This window comes from Tursiops truncatus, chromosome 2, assembly GCF_011762595.2.
Source record: "Tursiops truncatus isolate mTurTru1 chromosome 2, mTurTru1.mat.Y, whole genome shotgun sequence".
In the NCBI taxonomy this organism is placed as follows: Eukaryota; Metazoa; Chordata; class Mammalia; order Artiodactyla; family Delphinidae; genus Tursiops; species Tursiops truncatus.
In genome coordinates this window covers 17,615,049-17,637,311 of record NC_047035.1, presented here as the reverse complement: position 1 = coordinate 17,637,311, position 22,263 = coordinate 17,615,049, and the positions used below count along the sequence as shown (strand labels likewise).

The window sequence follows — 22,263 nt, the reverse complement described above, 5'->3', positions numbered from 1 at the left end:
GCTGAATGAAGTTGCTTTATTAGTGAAATAAAAGAAAAAGTGATTAGGTTTTTGTACAAGTTTCCTTAAATTAGTTTCTTATTAAATAATAGATATTTTTTTCAAACTTAAAATGAACTCAATTTATATATGAGATCTGACAGAATCTTTTTTCTGGGAAATAAATGGTCCAGCGGTCATGAGCTTTGAATTTTAACAATATTCTGCTCCTGTCACCTGTGACCCTAGGCATGTTAATTAAACTTCCAGAAAATCAGTTGCCTCATCTTTAAAATGAGAATTATAAAGGAGATTAACTCTCAAAACAATTTCTTGCTCAAAGCGTAGATGAAAGAACGTGCAGTATTTAGATGATTTGCTGGCTTGGTGGTGAAGCAGCTAATTGGAATTTAGGGAGACAGCCACAATCAGGCATTATTAATAGATCTCAGTAGTAAAGATGAGCAAAGTAGATTTGAGTCTCTGCTAGGCAGAATAATCCCCCACAAAAAAATGTCCAAATCCTAATCCTCAGAACTTGCAAATATGCTACTTAACATGGGACTTTGCAATTGTGGCTAAACTAGGACCTTGAGATGAGGAGATTATTTTGGGTTATCCAGGAGGGCTCAATGCAATTTCAAGCATTCTTAAAAGTGGCAAAGGGAGACAGAAGAAGTCAGAGTGATGTGATATGAGTAGGTCTCCACCTGTCACTGCTGGCTTTGTAGATGCAGGAAGGAGAACACAATCATAGGAACATAGGCGGAATTCAAAGATGCAAGGAAATATTAATAGATTTTCCCCTTAAATCCTCCAGAAAGGAAGGTATACTAACTATCACCTTGATTCTAGTCCAGTAAGACAGTGTCACACCTCTGACCTACAAAACTGAAATTAATAAATTAGGGTTGTTTTAAGCCACTAGGTTTGAGGCAATTTGTTGTAGTAGTAATAGGAAATTAATACAGCACTTAACATGGTAAGCAACACACAAAATCTTCTCTATAAATGAAGGAAGGTTTAGATATACTGGGTGAATAAATGAATGAGTAATGAATGAATGGATTACTATGATAAACACCCATATAGAGCTTCCTGAAGAATCTGGTTAAATGGACCAAGGGCCTTTCAATTTCATAGTCTTTATGAATCCCGTGAATCCACACTCAAGTTTCTCCTTTTGGGAAGGATATCTCACTCTTAAAAGCTCACTTCTCTGCCCATCAGCATGAGTGTTTTTCTCCATAGCAGATGCACTGTAATGCAAATACTAGCCCACAAGACTATTTTTCTAGAATGGGAGTTTCTGGAAAGCAGGACTGTGTCAACTTCATTACTATCATCCCAATGCAAGTAGGAATGCAATAGACAGTGGATAATAGAATGAATGGAATGAAGGAGGGAAACCAGGGAATGACTGAGAGTTCCATTTGCTCATCTCTGAATCTGGAAAATTTAAACATTGTTTAGTCTTTGCCCACACATAGCACATGCTAATTCCTTCCCCAAGGGAGGAAACATAAGGTCCAATCTAGTCACTGTATCTACTCAAAATCCAGGATCTCCTGAACTTGAACAGTCCTCTCCATGGGGTCTCACCAGGATTCCCTGTGCTCTGGCTGCCCACAAACTGAAAAGACCAAGTTTCCACAACCACATACAGAATTATATATACAATATAGAAGAGGCATTATAAAGAGAAAGAATGGGAGACTTACTAATTGTTCTTTTGCAGCAGTTCTGAAATCCCACTGGGGGAATACTATGAAAGTCTTTGACCCCAGAAGAGGAGAAATAATCTTCATGGTCCTGGCTCTATTCTCTGGAAGTTCTGTCTTATCTATCATACTCCATGGCAGTGCCTGAAGTAGGAATAATGCTCTTTGAAGACACTGAATATCTTTAAAAACCAGCTTTCTGTACCTGGAAGTTTAGAGGACCAAAGTTTGTCATAAATCACAAAAAGTCAAATAATTTTCAGTTTGCCCCATGGTTTATTTGGCAAAATTACTCCTTCAGAAATGTTGTAGGCTTCTAATATATTCAATTTCAGTTATATACGTTAATAATCATACTTAACTTGTTACACATAGTCTCAAATGTACTTTATTTCTTTGTTTCCTCACCTCTATGCCCTAACTTTTAATTGTTACTAAATTGAAGCTACCAAGATTCAGTGGAAAGGCTACACAATCAGTCATCTTTGCTGCAAACTGCATTTTCCATCTCTTGAGCTAAAATTCACATATAATTAAGTTTAACAGTATTATATGTACAATGTGATGATACTTACAAAATATGCAATTGTGTAACTAATGCCACAGCTATGACATAAAATGTTTCTGGCACACCAAAAAGTTTCCTCACATACCTTTGTAGTCAACCTCTGCTTCATGCTCAGCCCCAGGCAACTGCTGATATGTTTTCTGTTACTAGAGATTATTTTACTTTGTCTATAATTTCTTATAAAATGAACCATACAGTATGTGCTTTTTTGTATCTGGCTTCTTTTAATCAGCCTAGTGATTTTGAGATTCTTCCTTGATACCATGTGTATCAGTAATTCATTCTATTTTTTGCTAAGTAGAATCTCATTATATGGATACATCATAATTTGTTTATCATCCTCTTGATGGCCATTTGGTTTTTTTCCAGTTTTTGGTTGTCATGCTGTATGACCTACGACCATTTGTGTGCAAAGTTTTATGGGAACATGTTTTCATTTCTTTTTGATAAATATGGGAGTGATAAATATGGCACATATATGCTTGACTTTATAAGAAACTGCCAAAGTGATTGTATGATTTTACATTCCCACCAGCAATTTATGAGTTTCAGTTATTCTTTCCAACATGTGATTTTGTCAGTCTTTTTAATTTTAGCTATTCTGGAAAGTGTGCAGTGATTTTATTGCGATGTTTATTTCCTGTTAGTGATGATTATGCTATACGTTTTTTATGTGTTTTATATATCTTCTTTTATCTTCATCTATAAAATGTTTCTTCAAATATTTTGTCTCCCTGCTTGTTCTTATTGAGTTATAGATTTCTGCATATACAGTTTTGGGAAAAAGAATGTCCTTTTTCAAATTTTATATTGCAAATATTTTCTCCCAGTTGGTGACTTGCCTTTAAATTCCCATAAAAGAGTTCTTTGTCGAGCAGAAGTTTTGATTTAGTTAAGTCCAGTATATCAGTTTTGTCTTCTGTGGTCTGTGCTGTTTGTGTCCTATCAAAGTTATCATTGCCTTTCCCAAGGCTACAAAAATTTTCTCATATGATTTCTTCTAAAAATTTAATTATTTTAGCTCTTACATTTAAGTCAATGATCCATTGTGAATCAACTTTTTTATGTATTCTGAAACCTAAAGGTAGCAATTCATTATTTTGCATATGGATGTCAATGGTTACTTTACTATTTTAACAAAAATATGAATATACTTCTTCCATTGAATAACCTTGGAATAAGGTTGAAATATCAATAATACCTATTGATATTTTTTATTTATATGTCTATTTTTAGGATCTTCATTCTGTCCCATGTGTCCATCTATATGCCAACACCATCTTGTTTTGTTTACTTACGTTATATTAAGTCTTGATATGATGTATACTAAGTACTTGAAATTGGTTTTTATTTTAAAAAATTATTTCTGACATAGGGTTAATTTTCATTTCCACATAATTTTTTAAATAATCTTGTCCAAAAATTTTACCAAAAGCAAAAACAAAAACAAAAAAAATCCATCTTAGATTTTGATCAGGATTGCCCTGAGTCTATAGATCAATTTTGTGAGAACGAACATCCTAATACTATTTTGTCTTTCAATCCATGAATATGGTATATATTTCCACTTCTTTTGGTCTTAAGTTACCTGAGCAATGTTTTGTAGTTTTCAGTTCACATGTCTTGCTTATGTTTAATTAAATTTCAATGTGTAAGGTTTTTTTGTTTTTGTTTTCAGCTTCCTTTTCTTACCTTTAGTATAATATTGAATAGAAGTGATAAAGACAGCCATCTTTGCCTTTTTCCTGATCCTAAGAGGAAGGAAAGCATTCAGTCTTTTACCATGAAATGTAATGTTAGCTATAGGTATGTTTGTAAATGTCATTTGTCAATTTGGGGACCTGCCCCTTACCTTTATTTCTAGATTGTTTTTTTATGAGTATGTGTTGAATTTTGTAAGAAATTTATTGAGAGGATTATATAGTCTTTCTTCCTTAATTCCTTTCTCACTCTCTTTCTCCCTTCCTTCCTTCCTCCCTCTCTCCCTCCCTTCATCCTTCCTTCCCTCCCTTCCTTCCTTCAGTTGTCCAGTTGTTTAAGGAAAAATAATAAATTGTTCTCTTATTACTTCACCTTTGCTGGAAAGGATTTTTTTCTTGTACATGGCTGTTTTAATATGAGTTTTGTTACCCAAGGTTTTTTTCATCATATTAGTCCCCTGTTCAGGGGTCAGAAGCAGTTAGCATTCCCATAGAGAGAGCATCTGAATTTCCAGACACTTGCAAAATGGTTAGTTCTTTCCTATATGTGTTTATTTTTTTCTTGTAATACAAAAAGGTTCAATAGTAGCCAGCAGACACTAATATCCTCATTCTTCTCAATCTTTTCCCCACAGCTGCCAGTACAGTAGACACGTGAGTTTCCCGCAGGAAATTGCAGGCAAGAGTTTTACCAAATGTTTGCCATTATGTAATATGGATCATCATCTCTTCAGCCTCTGATAACAGCTTTATTACTTCTTGTTTCCTGTATGCTAAGCCTTTACCACATGGTTTAGATTTTTTGTTAAAAAGCATGTCTCTTGAGTTTATCCTAGGCATTGACACCCAGATGGCAGTGGGAAACAGAAATGAACGAGAGAGAAGGCACACTAGGAGTGACACATCGATTCTATTTACATTCTACTGGGGAAAATTAGTCCCATGTCATACCTGTGTACAAGAGAGATTTATCTAACTTTGTAGTTAGAAAACAGAGAATAGATTTAAAGAACTATTAGTCCATCTTTCATACAATGCTGTAACTTCTTTTCCTAAGGAAGTTACCCTGTAAATGCACACTGACATAGTCTTGTAAGGACTCATGACGAAGTCCTCCAGTATGTGGAGGAAGGTTAATGTCTAAATGTCAATTCACTAGACAAATACTAGAAAAGAAACTGACATTAGGAGAATTTGTGGACTTTGCTAAACCTTATCAGCTACAAAACTGCTGTTAGATTTGGGAATAGACTGAGGCTGTTTGACTGAAAAGAACATAATTTCATATCAGTCTGAATCCACCAAAATGGATAAAATTCTCAGAGGTTTTAGATTCAATGTGTTACCTCGAGCAGCTGGGGATAGTAACAATTGTTTGGTTATAATTGTTCACTCATTTAGTATAATTGTCTCATACTAAATGTAGTTGAGATGTGAGCATTTTAAAAATAATGCTGGTGAAGTACGCCACATAATCAGGAGAGAGTGAAATGCTGGAGTGAATATGTCATTCATGACCCTCCCTATCCTTCATGAAATCCCAGCAGACCCAAGGTTGTGAGAAATACATCAGTGAAGGGAGCAGCAGCACATTTAAATAGTGATTAGTGGCTGTATTTGTCATCTGAGATACTGATGCAAAATGTTATGGGTGAAGTGAGTCCATTGTTTTTAGGGGGATTGGAAGATTCCTGGAATGGCTGCACAGAAATGGAAGTACAAGAGGAAAAGGAGTTGCCATGGAAATCAGAAAGGTCTGACATGCTGGAATATTTAGCAGTTTAACTGATCTTTGGAATCCTCGAGCTCAGATATATAGGCAGTGTAATATATTTAATTATCATAGCTATAACAAAGTCTCAAGATTTATATAATTGCTAGCCTGCTCTAAGGCATCATGATAGTGAGTTGCAACTCCTCACCAAATGGTCAAACTTGAGTAACTTCACAGATCTCAAGCCATTTGAATGAAATAAGTCTGCGTACAGTTGAAGAAAGACCTTGTGAAGAATATCCACCATAAGTATATGTCAATAATATTACTCTCAACTTTCTCTGAAGGGATTTGTAGCCATTTGCCACAGTTAACTGTACACAGAGAAAATAGAATCATCCACATTATTATTAGTTCTTCATTTATTAGACATTGGTTCTGAGCTAACACCAAAACATAGAGACCCAGCACTTTCTTGTAGTTTACTGGTGAGAAATGGAACTAATGAATAACTGGTGAAAGTGTAATTTCATTCATTCATTATTTTGGTCTTTAATTTAACAAATAAACATGGAATGCCTAATATCTCTCTGGCTGTGTTTTGTGCCTAGGATACAGAGGTGAAAAAAAAAAAACAGGAAAAATGTATTCCCTGATAGCCTGGAGAAAAGAAAAAAAGAAACACCAGATGTAGACAAAACAACTAAATTATATTTTAAAATTCTATGAGTGAATTAAAATAGTACAGAAACATAGAGATACTGGTGATACTGTGAGTCAGGAAGGGTGATACAAATTTAACAAGGGTGATCAGTGTTAAAACATCAAGCAAAAACCTGAAGTATGTGTAGGAGGTATTCTTGTGGCTATCTACAGAGAATGAATTACAGGTAGAGTTGAGCCAATGCAAAGACTGTAAGATGAGACCTTCCCTAATGTGTACCAAGAAGAATACAAAAGCCAATATGGCTGCATCAATACAGTTAAGGAAAGAATAGTAGGAGATGAGGTCTGATGACACTTGAATTTCTCAATAAGATAGAGAGCTTAGGAATGAGTTGATTTGGGTAAAGACATAATCTGACCAATGTTGCCATTGGATACCTCTGGCTGCTCTGTTATGCACAGACTTTGTGAGGTTAAAGTATAGAATCAGGGAAATCACTGAGGAGCTTATTGCAGTTAACCAGGCAAGAGATGATTGTGGTTTGGACTATGGTGGTGGCAGTGCAAGTTTTGAAATAGATTCTATTTATCTTGAAGGTAAAGTTAATAGGATTTCTCAAAAGAGAGTCATCAAAGATGATACCAAAGTTTCTGATCTAATCAGATTGTAGGAGGGAGCTGCTATCATCCAAGACAGGAAATGCTGTGCTTGAAACTGGTTAGACAAGTTAAATTTGAAATGTTTTTGAATTATACAAATTATGATTTTCAGTAGTTGGATATATAAATCTGTAATTCAGGAGAGAAATCCAGAAGGAAGGATTTCATATGAGTTGTATTCAAAGCCAAAAATCTGTGTGAAATTATAAAGGGAGTGAGTGTGACTAGTAAAGACAAGAGGCCCAAAAGATACTTGGACCTAGACTATTTCAAATTAAACTTCCTTTTTTTCCCTTTTCTTTAGTTCCTGTGTATATAAGTGGAAGAGTTATTAGCGAGTGGCAAAAATCTCTATATTGGATTCACCCATGGAATAAGAACTGGTATGACAGGAAGGGCTGAATGGAAGAGGCTGCAAAGTAATTCCTTTTCCAAAACCAATGAATCAAAGGAAAAATCACATTTCAGCAGTGGCATGTCACACATTTTTTGGCTATGATCAAAACTTGAAAGATGCAGAAGTTGTGACTACCAACAAAATACTATTTAATGATCCAATTTGGCCCATGCAGAAGACTTTGAAAAGTGGCAGTGGGTTAGCATAAGCTTAACCAGGTAGTAATTCCAAATGTGGTGATTTTAGATGTTGGCGCAAATGAATATACAATCTCTAGTGCTTAGTGTCGATATTTTAATAGGAAAATTATTTTTTTCTTTTATCTCTAATTCAATAAATAGAAATAAAGGCCAGAAGTTTTTATCTCTGTAAGGCACCTCCTCTTTGCTATACCTCTTAGATAAATTCTCCCAATTTGCACCATATTTTAGCCCACAGAGATCTTGATCATCACACCAAACTTCACCACATTTGTGACCTCATACTTACAGGGTATACAGAGAAAGAAAAAAGAAAATAGCATAGATGCTTTCTTAAGACGTGTACATTATTGAAGATGGGGGGTAAATTCCATACAGCCAAGAATACTGGTTGATATAGATAAATATTTTGAGAGCTAGCTGGATCAATCAGTTGATAGATTAGATATGGCTTACTTATAAATAGATATAAATTTTGATGCAGATAAATAACTGAAGGTACTATGCTTGTTTCTATAGTAAAAGTACAAATAGGACATAATTTTATTTTTTTTTTTCAGTGACTCAGAACTTAGAACCCACAGTATCCTCAGACATATTCAGAACAACATTATGGATGTATTTCTTATATTAAAAAATAAATTCAGCTTGGAATTCAAAAGTGTTGACAGGCACAATCAACAAAAGACAATTATCTAGACATTGATGTAAAAGTTTTGAAACTTTAAAAACAAGTGAGCTGCCAGAAATAAAAGAATAAGAAATATAAAGATAAATAATATTTTATCTCAATGCCAAGCCCATGTGAAAGAATGTAGGGGAAGCTAAATAAATATAGTTGAATTTAAATCAATATAACTTGGCCAAAATGATTTTTTACTTTAAAAGAATAAAGTGAATATATTTCAAATCTAGGAACAAGAATAATCTGTCAGCCAATAATCTCTACTGCAAAGCTCCAAGCAAGAGATAATTAAGAACTTAACAATATAAGTTATGGGAAGATAATTAGCTTTAAATGTTAGCATAGACTTAGGTTTGTTAAGCAAAATGTATTAATACAAATAAATCTGTATAGTGTGACAACATACAAGCTTATCCTTCAAAACATTTTTAAGCAAGAGATAATAGCGGAAGATATATAGCTTTAGGAGATAGTGTTAAGCTACTTCTTCAGTCTTCCATAATGTGAATTAAAGATTTACCTAGAAAAATATTAGTGAATAAATAAAACAATATAGTTATCACAAGTTATTTTAAAATATTTGTTAAAATATTGAGAATGACTAGATGATGTACTGTAGTGTATTTTAAGAACTATACAGCTAGATAAAACTTTGAAAAAGAAAAACAAATTTGCTTACTGCAAATTAAATAACTATTTTCATGTTCTGCATGTCCCATCTGCTTCTGGACCTATGTAATTATTCTAGTTCAAGGAAATAAATGTTTAATGTCATTAAATGCCAAATAAATTTATAAAAAGAAATAAGAACGACTAAAGGTAAATTTCTAGCATTGCTTAGGATTTTATATATACGTACACAACACACATAAGCACACACATATGCATGTGTATGTATATATGTATACACACATATATATGCATACATGCAAATTACACACACACATATAACATGTATGCATATATAAGGTAACATGTAAATGACCTTAACCTCCCTATAGAAATATATGATCATTGACTAGATTTTTAAAAATTCAAAAGTACTCTGTCTACAAGTAGAATACATCAATAGACTAGAAGCAAAAGAATAATCTAGACTTTACCAGGCTTGTGTGGATAACAGAATTAACAATAGTTAATGTATCTATCTCAAACAATATAGCATTGAAAAATCTTAAGGAAAATGGTAAGAAAAGCCATCTGAAATTGCAATTTCAAATTGCAATTTCAAATTAACTTATTTACCTGTATTATTAGATCAATATATTAAGGAAATGCAGTAGAGAGGGTGAGTCTGGACTATAACAGTGTATTGACCTGCTAACTCATAATAACATTATATTGGGAGAAACATGCTAGATGTAATAAAATAGGTTGAGTTCATAAATGGTTGAACAACTGAACCCAAAAGGCTTTAATTAATGGATTGAAATCAAAATTAAGGGAATTTTTAAGGGACATCCCCAGAACACTTTTCTCTTCCCTGTTTGATGCAACAGTTCAAATAAGTTTAAAAAGGTCATGCTTATCAAATTTGAAGAGCAGTAGCAGTTGTATGACAGAATCAGACTCCAAAAACCATTCGTTTACTCAACATTATTTAAAAACTATATTTGATAGAATCACTCATGCAAGATGGATTTTAATAAAATTCCTAATATGTTATTACACTTGGGATGAAAAGGTCAAATGTATAACTATGAGGCTTGTAAAAATGACTTAAAAGCTTATCTGAAAGAAATGTTAAGCATTGTGGTTGACAATAAACTCAGTATCAGCCAACAGTGTCTACAGGAACCTGGAAACCTAATGTAAACATAGGCTGCACTTAAGATCCAGAGTAGATTGAAGTGGCAAAGACATCAATTTTATGGGCTTATAAATAAATAAAGTCCAAGAATAATCAAGAAACATAATAAAATACTGTAAAAGTTACTAAAATAAATTTTAAAAGACAAAGGCCAATGGATTCCCTGAAGAATGCTTACAACTATTAAAAGAATAATCTCTGTATTCCATAGCTGTTCCAAACATATGTGTGTATATAAATTAGTAAAAAAATAGCCAAAATAACTTAGAAAAATGAGTGGCACACCATTCATGAATTTAGGTACAGACTAAACATAATTTATACATTACATTAAAGTATAACTCAGTGGTTAAGTACTTTTAGTGAAGAAAGACATGTTTAGTATGTATAAATTTTCTGCACCACAATCAAGTAAAATAAGTGTTTTTTATATATACATATATATATTTATATAATTATGCTCTGATCTCCATTGATCTGGCTGGAAGAAATTCATCTCAGCAATGTTTTGGGGGTTTCTCTCCTTATAGAGTTGGTGGAGGAACAGAGACATAAGTTGTGAAGAACACTTCGAGAAGTGTCTTCTGGGTTTTAGTTTCTCCTGATTGTGGCTCATGGGCTCATTGACCAAACATCCACATTTCCTTTAAGTTCCATTGTTTCACCACTTCCTTGTGAGGCTTTTGCAAGGATTTTTCAATGGTTCCCAAGAACTCAGTTTTAATTATCTGAACTGTATGTTCTTCCCTATCAAATTGCCATTGCTCTTAGATACCACGTGTTGAAGCAGACAATGGATCTGTCCCATTTAATTACATTCCTCTAAATCCAGTTATTTTCCTCTTAGGAAAAACTGAGACATTCCTTCAGTCCTTCCAATATTGGCCTAAATATGCCACTTTCTAGCTTAAAATCCTCTATTCTTGGCAATTTGGCATCATCATTCTATGACCCTATTTTTCAAATAAAGAAAAATACTTTGTGACATTTGCTTTCTCAGTACTTGGAAATTTTTCCTTCAGAATCTGCAACTCTATAGTTTTTATCAACAGGTAACTCTGCTTCCAAGATCTTAGAGAAAAACCCCAAAGACTTGATTTGGCAAACTTCTTAGGTGAGTAGTGGGTAAACTATCTATTAGCAAAGTGATCTTTAAATATATGTATATGTATAAATATACAAATTCAACCACATGATGATAACCATCAAGAAATGATTAACTTAATATGTCACATAAGATGTATGTATTTCACAGGTATTACACTATAATTTGATTGTCATTTGATATCATTCTACATCTGTTATACGGTAAAATACTGTAAAAGCCCCTGATATTTCTAAAGATGTATAAAACAAAAATATACATTAAGAGAATAAGAAATCATTCTATTCAGTGAGTAAGTGCCAGTAATTCTTCTTAAAAACAAGATGTAGGTAATTGAGAACACAACCCTGTCATTCTTTTGGTATTGCATTGGGAATTCATGCAAAACCTATAATAGCAAAAAAAATAATAATAATAAAGTACAAAAATACAGTAATAAGAAACAAAGAATTAAAAAAAAACTTTTTTGCAGATGATCACTGTATATGAGAATATCCAAGAAAATCAACAAAAATTACTAGAGGAAAAACTTTTAATTAAACTGCAGTGTACAAATAATGTCTATGTAGAAGAAGAATGACAATGATATCAAAGAAATTTGTATTCATTTCCTGTGACTCCTATAACAAATTATAACAAACTTGATGACTTAAAGCAACAGAATTTTTTTTCCTTTATATTTCTGGAAGCCAGATATAGGAAATCAGTATCACTGATCCTAAATCAAGGTGTCAGCAGGGCCATATTCCCTCCAAAGGCTCTGGGGAGAATCTGTTCCTTACCTCTTGCAGTTTCTGATGGCTGCTGGCATTCCTTTGCTTGTAGCCAAATCACTCCAAGTTCCTCTGTGGTCACATTACTTGCTCCTCTTCTGTCTATGTAGTAAAATCTCCTGATAATTTAAGTCCTCGTGGAATATTTCACAGAAATTGACAAATTGTTAGTAACATTAGAAAAGTATATTAATTTAGTCAATAATTAACACATCATTTTTAAAATTAATGAAATGAATTTTTAAAAATTAAAAATTTACCATGCCAGCTTTTAAAATACATGAAAAATTTTAATTACTACTTCTTTTTTTTTCTTTTTTTGCAGACTTGTGTTATTTTATTTTGCTCTTTCCAGTCTGAAGCTACTATGTATCATGGGCATTTAGAGTTCTACAAATGACACTTTCAAAAAATAAAAGACAAAGACACCCAGAGTGAGATGTATGGTAGACACTAACCAGAGGTGAGGGGAGCTGGCAGGGGCGGGCCTCAAGTCAGGGGCCAGGTGGCTTCCACAGGGCTCCTGGCTGAGCACAACGCCCAGCTTCATCCTCCTGACACCCAGGAGTCCAGTCAGGAGGGGAGAACTGATCACACCAGGGGCTCTGGCTGAGGCCGTGAGGGGCCCAGCACCACCAGGTGAGGCCACGGGACTGGGGCTAGGGCACACTGGAGAGAGGGGGCCAATGAGAGCCCCCTGGTAAGGTGGGGACAGGCTTTGAATTTGGGGAGGTGCACCACCTGCCCTACCACTAGTGGGCAGGCAGGGCACTGAGGCCTGGAGATGCCGTCTCAAGAGCTCCCCACAGGACCACTTGAAGACCACTCATGGCTACAACCAGGCTTGCCTGGGGCTGCTGCAGCAATAACATTTCATTAAAAAAACCCAAAAACCAAAAAACACTGATTTGGTCATTTTTCTGCTTCCAGTGAGGTCAGAGTGAAAGAAACGAGACTGTGGCCCCTGCACCACAGCAGGATGGGCAGCGGCCAGGCCCCAGCGGCCACCAAACCAGGCCTGCTCCATGCACAAGAAGCAGGAGCCAGCCCCCTCCTGTCCATCCGCAGGGATGGTGCACCAGGGAGGCCTCCCACAGGCTTGGGGCAAGAGCTTGGCTCCTGGGAATTGGGGGAAGGGGGGACTCAGGAGGGGACAGGGGATTCCAGTTACACACCTGCCACTCCCAGGGGCTCGGGAAGGCCGCCCAGCCCTCCACTTCTCCTTGGGCTTTTCGGGGAAATAAGTCTCAGAGTCGTCTGAGGTCAGAAGAAAGAAGTTCTAGCCTCTCTCAGGGCAGAGAAGAGAGGGCAGAGGGAACTGAAATCCCTCCAAGGACCAGGTCAGAGCCACTGACCGGCCCGGGGGGAGGCCACATGGGACAACAGGTGAGGGCACTGTTTTCTCTGGGTTTCCAGTTTGAAAGGTAAGGGGCTCTGGCCGCAGTGGAGCCCACCTGGAGAACAGTGAACAGGAGGGGTCTGGGCAGGGAGGAGAAGGGGAGGCAGGAGGCGGGGCCTAGTACTCCCACAGTGTGTGTGATGTGGTCGAAGGTGTCAGCGCAGGCCCTCAGGGCCCCCGCGTGGCTCTCCTTCAGGTAGTGCCTGCCCACCTTGATGACCAACTTGTTGTCGCAGAACTCGAAGAGGAAGTCCACAGGGGTGTTGCTGCTCCTGGTGACCCAGGAGGCGTTGCCCACCATCAAGTACTTGCCCGTGGAGTCTTTGATGTTGTAGGCGCCGTCTCCAAACTCCAGCGGGAAGACGTCTTAGCTGGAGCAGTTGGCATCCAGGATACCCGTGACCTTGCGGCAGCCAATGAAGCCGTGGTCCCCGCGGAACACGATCATGAGGCTGTTGATCAGTTTCATGAAGAAGAGCTCCGAGTCCCCTGCTGTCTCCACCAAGGAAGCCAGGTGGCCATTCTTCTTGGCTGTCACAAACTTGCCATTGGAGGCACGCAGTATAATCCTCTGATCATGCCACTCGATGTCAAAGTAGCAGCCGGTGTCCTTGGTGGAGGAGGTGGACTGCACACCCCCGGTGGCTGTCAGCAACCAGTACTTGCCCGAGTGGGTGCGGATGGCGCGCTTTTTGGTATAGCGGTCGATCTCCAGCTGGAAAATCTGTTGGTTGGTCTCTTTGTCCTGATTGGCCGGCAGGTCCATAGCCTGGCTCGTGGACATGTTCCTCTAGTCGGCCCCCTGTAGCATGACCTGGGCGCAGCTCTGCTCCAGGGTGAAGAGCTCGTCCTTCCCCACTTTGGTGCCCTTGCCCCGATGGTGCCTCGCAGTGGCGGAAAGCCACCTTGCCAGAGCAGAACTCGAGCGTGTAGCTGGTGGCGGGCTCGGGGTCCCAGTTGTAGCGCTGGTCCCGGAAGGCCAGCGTGATGAGCTAGTTGACGCCCCAGGGCACGTCGTGGTCCACTGCGATCTTGTCCGCCGGCCGCGCTCAGGTGCGCGTAGCTCTTGCGGGCCACACTGCAGATGTTGACCTGTGGGTACGTGGCGATGTGCACGCTCCACTTCTCAGCCGGCGAAGCGGTCCGAGCGAAGCGCGACAGGTGGTCCTCAGTGCCGCCAAAGTAGAGCCGGTGTCCTTCGGACTAAAGAGACCTGCAGCTGTCATCGTCATGCGCCACGATGGAAAAGTGCTGGGCACCTCGTGTTCGCAGGTTACGTTGCCATCCTTCTAGGCCGCCAGGTAGCTGCCCGCTGCCCAACTCATCGGGCGGCTGCACCAGCAACTGCATCTGCATCTTCTTCAGGCTGCTGGCCCACTGGTTCACCTTGGACCCGAACGTCTCGGCCGTCAGGTGCTTGTTGCTGCAGTTAATGAGACCGAACTCAATCTGCGGGGCCTCGGCCGTGCAGTTGGCAGTCAAAGTGGCCGTGAACCCAAGGCTCGTGAAGCCAGGGAGGTCGGTGGCAGGTTCCTGCGGCGGCCCCCTGCTCCTTCGTCAGCTACCTCGGCCGTGCGCACACCCTCAGCAGCGCTCTACAATCACCACAATTTTTTGACATAATATTAAAAAGAATAAAAATGTCCAGTGGAAAGAAAGCTAAAAATTGACTACATAAATTCCAACAATGATCAAAAAGGAGTACAGAAATATAAGTCAGTATGTTTTCATGGGCTTTAAATCTGAGTTTAAATATTAATTAATTAATCTCTTCCTTCATTCCACAAGCTGAAATAAACTGCAAGGGATATACCTAGAATCAACTTGTCAAATTAAAGAAAAACACAATGTAATATTTATTCCAAATCAAAAGAAGTTTGATCAGTGATGAGAAAAATGAGAACGTTATTAAATATATCCTTCATAAAGTTCCATAGTAAAATTGTGCCAGGAATATTTTCAGATACAAATAATAGAAAACCCCACCCAGAGTGACTTAAGCAATAGCGGTGTTTAATTATCTTAAATAAAAGGAAGTCCGGAGATGGGCAATCTAGAGTTGATACAACTCAATAATTTTACCAAGGACATTCTTCTACTCTGTTGTCTGAAGCTGGTTACTTTTTTTGACTGTAGGCATATTGAAATGTGGTTTCCAGATGGCTGCAACACCTCCAGACATCATGGCGGTATTCAAAGTAAATCATCATGAGAGATGCTGATAAAAATGGGTTTTTCCTCAGGTGGTTTTCTTTCTTTTTTTTTCCAACAAAAGAAGAAAAATAATTCCAAGAAGCTTTTTTCAGAAAACTTTATCTTAGTCTCAATAGTAAGAAATGGGTGATATGGCCACTGCTGGATGAAAAAGCGGATATCTGGCAAAGAAGAAAGTAGGCTTAGATAGTCATTACCAATCCCTGGAGTTGTGCAAATAACAGACTGGCATGCTTTAGCTGGGAAGAATAGGTAGTATGTCTACTGGTTAAGAACCAGACTGTGTGCAGCATAAACCTATAACATTAATGTAGTACTTGGTGGATAGTATATGATGATAAAATAATAAATTAACATGTGAATATAAGCAAACTCTATGATGCTGAAACACACCTATTAAATCAACAGAGGTAAGTTAAGATGGTGGTGTCCACCCATTCATTCATTTATTCATCCATTTAGCAGCTCACTACTGAGTGTTTATATCAGGCACTATGCTAAGTCCTAGGTATATATTAATGAGTGAGATAATCTTTGCCCTGGTAAAGCTGAAATTTAATGGTTGATCTAGAAAAAATTGTTTAAACTCTGGGAAATCAACTGTACTTAAATATAACTGGTAGTATTTAAAATAAATTGTGGCAGTTTCCTCAGAGATAAATCTTGAAACTCTTAACATCTGTAAAACTATAGGGTCAATCCTGTGAATGTACTTCCATTTCTCAAAATTTATTTTTTTCTGAGATATCTGGCAATTTAATGAAACACTAGAAACAACCAGATACCTAATAGTAAGTGAACAGTTTATTAATCTGTGCTTTATTCATGCATTAAAATGCAATATGGCTATTGAAATGATGAGGTTTAGGGCAATAAGCTTATATAGAAATGTATGTATACAATAAGTGAAAAAGCAGATCAAATAAAAATATGTCGAAACTAAATAAAATCTTCCTTAGCGTTCATAGATTTGAGAACTCCTCCTTCTTTTGCAATACCTAGGGAATGTCTCCTCGTCCTTAGTGGACCATTATCAATCTGCTGGGAAATCTTCCCTGATCCTTCCCCTACTCAATTAATTGATTTCTATCTAGCACTAACAACCTTTTTATTAATTCCTATTTTATATGTTATTGTGACATAGAATTAGTTATGCCTGCTTCTCTCGGAGTTGTCAACACCTCTTTAAAGGAAGAAGCAATCTGTCATTCATCTCTATATTGTTGAGACCTGAGACATGACATTTCATTCTTGTGTCCACAATATCCACAAATATGTTTGTCACAGAGAAGGTGCTCAAAGAATGTTTGCTGAATGAAGCCAGCAAGTGCTCAATAAACACTGGCTGAGTGAGTGGATGGATTCTCATAGAATTTCAGTCATATTGATGATCAGAATTGTATTCCAAATTGTTTAATAAAAATTCACGTTCATTAAATGCTTTTTTTCTGGAGAACATGTAACACTATTTTACATATGGGATGTTTTTACAATGTGAAATCTAATAAAATATGTATAGAACTTTGAAGTTCTATTATTTTATTTTATTTATTTATTTATTTTTGCGGTACGCGGGCCACTGCTGTGGCCTCTCCCGTTGCAGAGCACAGGCTCTGGACACGCAGACTCAGCGGCCATGGCTCACGGGCCCAGCCGCTCCGCGGCATGTGGGATCTTCCTGGACCGGGGCACGAACCTGTGTCCCCTGCATCGGCAGGCGGACTCGCAACAACTGCGCCACCAGGGAAGCCCTGAAGATCTAGTTTTTAAATGGCAGCTCCCTATGGTTCAGTTAACTTACCTGAACCTTCATGTGTGCCCTACCGAACTCAATATTGCACCTGACTCAGCTTTGCTTGATTAAGCCTGCTACATAGTTGGCCAGACTGATACTGTTGATGTAGCTCATTATCCTTAAATAACTACATGAATTCTTCTCTAGTTTAAGATCCAAGATAACTGTACACTTGTTTTTTGTTTTGCATCTACATGAAAACAGAATGGAGGGGACCGTGGTTACATATACAGTGAAATCAGAGAAAAGGGTCTTACCCACTTTTATTATTTCCCTTTCAACAGATTACCAAAAAAGTAGCATTCACTGATTTTATAATGTTACATACATTTCAAGAGGGTTATTTTATTTAAAAATACTGAAGGCAAAGTCTTCCGACTCTTCCACTTGAATTAACACCAGGCTTAAACAAAGGAAAGAGCACCGAATGAGTGGTTCAAATAAGAATGTGTACATACAAGTTCTGCTAGAGTGTCTGAATTTAACCTAAAATATCCTGGATCTCTATTCCAAAGTTTTAATTAAAGTGCCTGAGTATTTCTATTTTTTTTTCTTTCTTTTGTGGAGGTTTTACTATTTTATCCAATAAAGCCAGCTATCAAGATTGCTTTAAAAGCTGCTGACAAAGATAGACAGAAATAGAAGGTCTTTGATGTCAAATAAACAGTACTATTTTCATTACATGTGTTTCTACAAATCTCCATGAAAAATCAAGTTTGGGCTCCTTTTAAGAACAGGAGGTATCTTTGTGTGTGTGTGTGTGTGTATCCTGGTTGAGGGGATATGGGGGAGTGATATGAAAGGATACAATGAAAAAGAAAAGAATTCTATCTCCTTTCTCTTAGCCAAATAGTTTAGGTTTAACTGCCCTTGTTTTTGTTGGACCTGAATAGAAAAGTGAGGTATTTTAATCTTCTTTTTCAAAACATACAGTCTTATGGAAATTTAAGTCAACAGCTGTTCAACTGTCAAGTCACAAGCTAAATTCAAGTCTGAGAAAAGAAGAAAATCTGTTTAAATGAAAGCTTATTTGAATGAAGGCCATGGGTTTTAGCATTTGTGTTTGAAAAAAAATTTTAAATTGTTACTAAAGTAAAGGATCTTTTGCTAGGATGACCTTTCTTTGTTGAAAATGTTGGAAAATCAATATTCAACATGAAATCAGAAACTGAAGTGTGTCAACTGTAGGATCGCCAGAAGGTTGAGGGAATTGAACACCATAAACTCATGAACTCTTCAAGGTCAGAGGTTTGACCTAACACGATTTCTAGTATATAGAAAGCGGTCTAGAAAAATGCATGTTGGCATAGTGAACAAAAGCAGTCAAAGAAATCAAGTAGTCACTTTTTTCCCCCATTTTCCAAAGGTCTCTTATAATTGAGTTCTACTTTAGAAAGATTAATGATAGTTGGCAGGATATATAGTTGTGTGAAAGATAGGCAATTGTATGAATGTTTTTTAACAGTTCAGAAAATTAAGATATAAGCTCTTGGTCAAGAGTGGGGATAGCCTGTCTCATTGTGATACTGATTAATGGGTTGATTTTTTTCTTCATATATGATAAAAATTTGTGTTCATATGTGTTTTGCTTGAAAAGGTATGATAATGTAATTTTTTCCCAAAGTAGACTCTCTGGCTGCAAGTCTCTGCCTCCTATAAATGTAATGACCTTGATGAAAAGATACTGATTTAAAGACCGGACATTAGATTTGCAGATGCAGAAAATCAATGGTATTAATATAATAAAACTTATTATGCTCTTACAATGATTCACACTAAAAAGACTTAGGGAGGGCTAATATATAAATAAAATGGCAATGTATTAATTTATTATGGTGGTGGTTTCTCTAACCACCTTCATCCCAAATGTATGTCATATAGACAGAGTTGGAACCTATTGGGACTATAGTCATTCCTGTTGAAAAAGTCAAACTATCAGGTCCCTACACTTAATAACACCATGCTCAAAGGGGTTCTCCATTCATCATTGGTCTCTTTTCTGTTTAAATTGGTCAATGGCTCATGTGCAAGGCTTAGTGTTTTTTTATCCTGTACTGTACATTGTTCTCCCCAGTGTTTCCTGGACTCAGCTCTCTACCACACTTTTACCTCCAAAACTTTCCCACCATAATCTCTAAAACTATCAATCTGGAATCATCAAAAAAGCCCTATCATTAGCGTCTTCATTTCTTTGCCATAAGTGAAACTTGACTCTCAGCAGAAGATACCACTTTAACCTGCCCCCTTAAACGCTAGCTGCTTATTTTCCCACACCTGTACCCCTGGATGGTGAAGTAGTATTACTGTACTCTATACTCTCCTGTAGTAATGCTAGTAATAAGTCCTCTACTCTCTTGTAAAACTAGCGCACACACGCACACCCACACCCTTCAACTCATTTGAGATCCATGACACTTCACTATACATTTCTCAGCACTTTGTTATTGCCATCATCAACAGAAACATCTAGTACACTCCCTGTTGTTTACCAAAGCTTTTGGTGACTGTCTCATTAACCTTTCTCCACCCAAATCCTGCCTTTATCATCCTTGGTAATACCAGTGTGTAACCATGGACTCTCTATCCTTAATGTCCTCATCTCTAAGACTTTTTCCTTAGCCCCCTCTTTCTCACATTCTGAATTTTATTTAAATGTAGATTATTTCTACTATGTAATCACAAATTCAGGTATCACTCTCTTGGATTACAACCTGCTTTCCTAGCTATGGTTGTTTCTGGGCCTCAGTGAAAGTTGCAATTCATCGCCTTTCTAAATTCATATGATCCTTTAGGCATCTCAGTTCTGTTATCAGCATCCCTTTCCAGTCATAAAAAATTGCAGTAAATCTTAGTCCAAGTTTCTTCCTGATGATTTCTTTACTGTATTGAAAGTGTTGGTTCTTTCCCACATTTTTCAAAACTGGAACTCAGCAATGCTTCCCAGACTTCCACAGACAAACCATTTTATCTCTTACTTCACAGAGAAAACATGATGATCTCTTCCTCAATTTCCCACTTCCATGCATAAAAAACTACTTACACCTGCCTCTATTTTGTCCTGCCTTCCTCTGCTGAAGCATATGTATTGGAGGCCATTCCCTGATACATCCTCAGAAATCTTTTCTTATAGAGTTCCCCATTATCTTTTATATATTTAACAATACCCTCACAATCAGATGCTTTCATCTGCATCTTCATAAATATAATGCATATATATCTATACAAACATATACATATAAATTATATATATATATATATAATTGTTCCACTTTAATTTTGCTTTTTAATTTCATGGATTTTTTACTTTGATTTCTCCTAATATAAATATAAAATTTATATTTATATTTAAATATAAAATTATGTGGCTCTCCTCTCACCTGCTGTTATTTAGCTTACTGAATATTAACTAAATTAAAATGCCTGAAAGTTTCTTTTTTAACCTGAGAAACTTTTTTCTGTACTTTGAAGAAATCACAATTGTTTACAGATGAGAAGTTTCTTTACAAAGTTCTAGAGACAGATTCTTCTGTTTATATGACATCTCGATATAAATTAAGATGTGTTATATATGACTGAAAAACTACTGTTAAAACAACAATCCTTTCTCTAGTGAATATATGTGAAACTGTCTCTTCTATTCATGATGGCATCTTGTCTTCCACAGTAGGAAATAACACTCAAACTTCTGCACTTTTCCTGCAGAAGTGTCCTGCTCATGCTGTATATATTTTCTTTCCACACTGGAAAAATTTTAACTAACTAACAAAATAACTATACACATACACACATACATACATTTTTGTGTACATATGCATATATATAAATATACATGTGAATATTTGCCTATTGTTTGTATATATCTACACATGTATTTATGGCACAGTAACAATGCATATAGTCTTTATGTGGTTCCCCTCTCACCTGCTGTGTAGAAGCAGCTGTTTATTTATGGATATCCTTTATCCATATTATGGATAAGCCTTTATTTATGGCTATCCCCAGGGTTTGTCCCCATGTGTGCATAGGAAAACGTTCTCTCTCCTTTTGTGTAGCATCTACCACTTTTTTCTTCTCTTATTTGTCCTAGGGGAAGATGTTACCAGAAACAGGGCCCTGACTTCAGTAGTGAGTCAGTCATAACAGTTGATTTGCTGGCCCTGTAGTCTCTGTAGCTTCTAGTCGAGACACTTCCTGATATCTGAGACAGGATGCTGATAACCTTGCTGTAGTATCAAATCCCATTAGGCTACACGTGTTGGTGCCGTTCTCCAACTCTGCACAAGCCACAGCCATTATCAGTACATACCAAATTATACCCTGGGTTGGCCCCAGAAATGAGAATTCTCATCCCCTGACTTTTTAACCCCTAAAATCCAGGATCACACATGGCCTCTCTTGGCATAGACTGAGATTCAAAGTGCCTACCATGTACCAAGCAGGGTGTTGATTTTGGAATAGAAGGATCATACAAGTAAATCCTAATCTGATAGATTTTATATTACACAGCATGGGAGAGAGGTGTGTGAACAGCTATTGTGGTCATGGCTCTAATGAAAAAATGTAGAAAGTGTTATAAAACACAAAGAAAGAGATATTTTATTTTGCATGAGCATTAAAGTTAGTCACAGAAGACAAAGCCTTTTAACTGGGTCTTTGATGACTAGAATAAGTTCACCTGAGAGAGATAAGGGAAAGAAACTCCAAGAACCAAATTGCATGAGCAAAGGGATAAGTCATCAATGTTTGTATTCAGAACAGAATGTTCTGACCTGTTGAGAATAGAGGTTAAAATCTCAAATATCTTTATGGCTAAGGAAATTTCTAAAGGCAAACCAGCTAGATGTTGGAATATAGAAAAGGACTATTCATAAAGAATA

The 22,263-nt window shown here is 37.0% G+C and overlaps 1 protein-coding gene across 1 annotated transcript; it reads right to left on the bottom strand.

The window, feature by feature from the left end:
* Positions 1-13,494: 13,494 nt before the first annotated feature.
* LOC101335421 (fascin) lies at positions 13,495-21,679 on the bottom strand. The gene is given in 7 exon segments (XM_019924196.2): positions 13,495-13,521; positions 13,523-14,252; positions 14,254-14,427; positions 14,429-14,630; positions 14,633-14,688; positions 14,690-14,923; positions 21,528-21,679. Coding segments are annotated over 7 exon segments (1,575 nt in total).
* Positions 21,680-22,263: the final 584 nt, after the last annotated feature.